Source organism: Octopus bimaculoides, chromosome 1 (assembly GCF_001194135.2).
Source record: "Octopus bimaculoides isolate UCB-OBI-ISO-001 chromosome 1, ASM119413v2, whole genome shotgun sequence".
Classification (NCBI taxonomy): Eukaryota; Metazoa; Mollusca; class Cephalopoda; order Octopoda; family Octopodidae; genus Octopus; species Octopus bimaculoides.
In genome coordinates, this window is record NC_068981.1 from 123003238 (window position 1) to 123006951 (window position 3714).

At 34.0% G+C, this 3714-nt stretch overlaps 1 protein-coding gene across 1 annotated transcript in view; it reads right to left on the reverse strand.

The window, feature by feature from the left end:
• The window catches only part of LOC106881140 (uncharacterized), a 74363-nt gene that overhangs the window by 3157 nt on the left and 67492 nt on the right, over positions 1 to 3714 (reverse strand). The window contains exons 3-4 of the mRNA XM_014931425.2: positions 3454 to 3549; positions 1021 to 1159 (exon numbers count right to left, since the gene is read on the reverse strand). Of these exons, the coding sequence (XP_014786911.1) occupies positions 1021 to 1159; positions 3454 to 3549 (235 nt within the window). The remainder of the gene's footprint in view (positions 1 to 1020; positions 1160 to 3453; positions 3550 to 3714) is intronic.

The window sequence follows — 3714 nt, forward strand, 5'->3', positions numbered from 1 at the left end:
GCGTGTGTGTGTGTATGTGTGTGTGTGTGTGTGTGTGTGTGTGTGTGTGTATTACTGCGTATATGTATACGAATACAAACAAGATGACGGTAATACATTATACCAATGTTATACAAGTGACTAATATTGGGATATTTTAACAAATATATTTCACTCTAATATTTAAGTATTAACGATGGCAAGAAATACTGATAGATATATTATGGTTATTTGCTTAACAGAGCTCATGTTGTTCTTATGAGGCAACGCTGCCCCCAGATAGACGATGGAGTAAGCGTTGAATTCTAATATATAACATTCTAATTGTTGCCGAAACTCACATCAGTATTAAGAATTCTTGATCGGCATTTCGGATGATGTTAATGAATTTGTTTACATTTATATGCGTTGACTACAGCATTAGAGCAATTAGCACTTATTTCTAACAATGCAGGTGTTCCTAACACCCTAGTCTTACACACACACACACACACACACATAGACACACAGACACACACACACACACACACACACGCACACACACACACACACACACCACACCACACAACACATACAAACACACACAAAATATATTAATGCAATAGAAATAATTATCGGCTTTATAAGGTGAGATTTATAATAAAGATATAATTTTCTCTGCATGCATTTATATTTCAAATGTATAGACTTGTGAATGTGTATGTGTGCGTGTGTTTTACTTAAGCCTATTACTTTAACGCTACCTTAAAAATAACAACGGATCCATGAATATATACGATCTCTTGCGATAAACACACGTAATTTCATGACCTTTAATGTTCAAGGAAATTTTTAACTGCGATATTAGGCCAGCTCATCTCCACGACCTGGCCTAATAGTACAGAATTCGGTAGGTTCCTGTTTGTTTTCACAATTATTCAATGCGCTTTAGAAAGAAGTAAATCGTTTATCACGAAGTAACAGATTCAAAACTAAGTTTCCTGTTAATGCTATTTATACTAACTTCACCAAAAAAATAAAAGCATTGGAAATTATATGTACCTGACTGCCAGCAGGGATAAGCGATGAATCTCTGACTGGCGGTACGTCTAAGACACAGTCCCTGGTGACCTCTCTTGCCTGGAACACCAATGTCAGCGCCGGTCATTACGTCTGGGGTGACCTTACCCTCTGAAACCAGCTGAAAAGAGAAAAGGTAGCAAAAAGTAGAGTAAAATATCGCATCATATAAGGTGTATACACATACATTTAAAATATATGAGAAACACTTTTTTAAATTTAGATTCAAGGTGGTATTACATGCATGCATATATCAGTGGCTCCTTTGTTGAAAAATGTCTGACCTTCACGTGGTTGGTTTGCGATTAATATTTTCCTAACACACACACACACACACACACACACACACACACACACACACACACACACATATCATACATGCTTAATATAACTTAAATACAGAAACAACAGTTTACAAATAGGTAGAAAATATTTCCTGATATCAAATTAGCTTTTATTAAAACTAGCAGTCCATCGCTTACGACGACCAGGGTTCCGGTTGATCCGATCGACGGAACAGTCTGCTCATGAAATTAACGTGGTTGTGGCTGAGCACTCTACTGACATGCGGACGTTTAACGTAGTTCTAGGGGAGATTCAGCGAGATACGTAATGTAACAAGGTCAGTCCTTTGAATTATAAGTACAACTCATATTTAGTAGTTGAGTGAGTTGGAACAATGTGTCTTCTAGAAAAGACAAATGAGAACTGTAGTTTTTGAGAATGCAGCATAGACAGAATCTGCATGTAAGTCGGTCACTAAATTTGCATATTTTTAGGTGACACAATTTATCTACCAGTTGACTACACACTTCAGCAATCATTGGGACCAGATATCTAGTCTGACGGTAACCAAAATAGCTGGATATCCTTTCGCTTTTTCCTAATCCATCTTAAAGAAATCTCATGAGCAAAAAAGTTTCGACTTATGATGTTAAAATACAAATAGTAAGGCCAGAAATCCTATCTTCACTAGCTCATTAAAACATGGATTTAGAGAATAAGCATATGGCGTTTAGTAAGCTCTAATTTACGCCTAAGACATTAGTTTACCACGTACTTTGCCGCACATACACCCATCTGGTCTGTCATGTCATAGAGAAAAGTAACACTAGCTTCCTTTCTGGCTGCATACAAATGTATATTATAAATACGCCTGATAAACATAGTCATAACAGAATTCAGTTAAAAAATACTATTTTCCCCTTGCATTTATATTTAGTGAACATAGTTGATATGTTTACTTATATTAGTAAAATGCCCAGAGTATTTACGAGAAATATAATCAATTGAATTGCTCTTAAAAATCATGACTTGTAATTATGAATTATTAATTTAAGCTTTTAGCATTCAGATAAGTCTTGTCAAATGCAAAGCTTATTTATTTGCATTATTTTAAATTCAACATTTTTTTATGATGTGATTGTTCATTTGTATAATGACATTGTACAGTAAGTGTGGACATCAGAATCGGACCGATTTGCAAATAAAATGTATAGAATATTTGAACCATTTATGGTCGGTTTAATTGATAATGGGTTAGGGTGAAATCAAATCATCTGGATGAGAGAGAGAGAGAGAGAGAGAGATAGTAGATGTACTTGTGTGTATCTGCGTGTCTTGTGTGTGATTAAGGGTGTATGTGTATTTGTGTGTGTGTCTGTATGTGTGCGCTGAGTGTGATTTTGTGTGTAGGTCTGAAGATAAATGTAATATTGGGAAACATAACATCTACGGTTTAGAAGCCTGTTAAAGGTATTTGGTTCGTCTATGACTTTGATTTATTATATTTGGCTTTAATACTTGCTTAGTTTTCCAATTTGACATGCTCATTATGTTGAAGAAGAACAGTGGATTTATTCACTGTACTTTTCACCAAAATATGTAACGGTTTTACTATTGTAAGGGAACCAATTTTATTTAGATAACGGACAAACAGAAAAGAGGATGTACGGAATATGCTTCAAGAAGTATATGGAGGACATTAAAATGCTATCCTGTATTCCCACGAATTATAAATTTTGAAATGTTATATAGTTTGAAGCGCTAGCATAAGTAGTAATATTCCATATCTTACAATAAAAGTTTAGGTATTAGTGTTTTGGAAGATTAATGTTTGTAGTATGCATGTTGAAATATTTTGTTGTTGTTTCTGAAGAGAACTCTATTCATTTATATTACTTCTTTACAAATAAAAGATGAATAAATCTCATTAAGTTAAAAATAAGTCAAACATTAAACAAAATGAAATGGTCATCAATAGAAAAAGGAAAATAAAGTAATTCGGCGGTGCGGTTGTTTAATGGAAAATATAGATTGTATTATTTATCTATATTATATATTGTTCATTACTGAGAACGAATTTCAAAATTTCGATGAAAAAAATATCAATGAGGGATGTGGAAAATATCTTACCTGCTGCAAAGTTAGATAAACAAGGTCCTTGAAGATATCTTGTGGATCCCGAGTGTCCATATATTTGGGTCGTTTGCTTAACGGTACATCTTTACTCTGAAATAGGCGGAGAGAAGTATTTCTTAGAAAACATTGGCAATGTACAGTGACTCAGAGTAACACGTAAAATGCGATAAATTAATTGCATATACGTGTATACATACATACGTAAATGTGTGTGCGCGTGTATATGTATGCATATAAAATTGTATGTATATATAT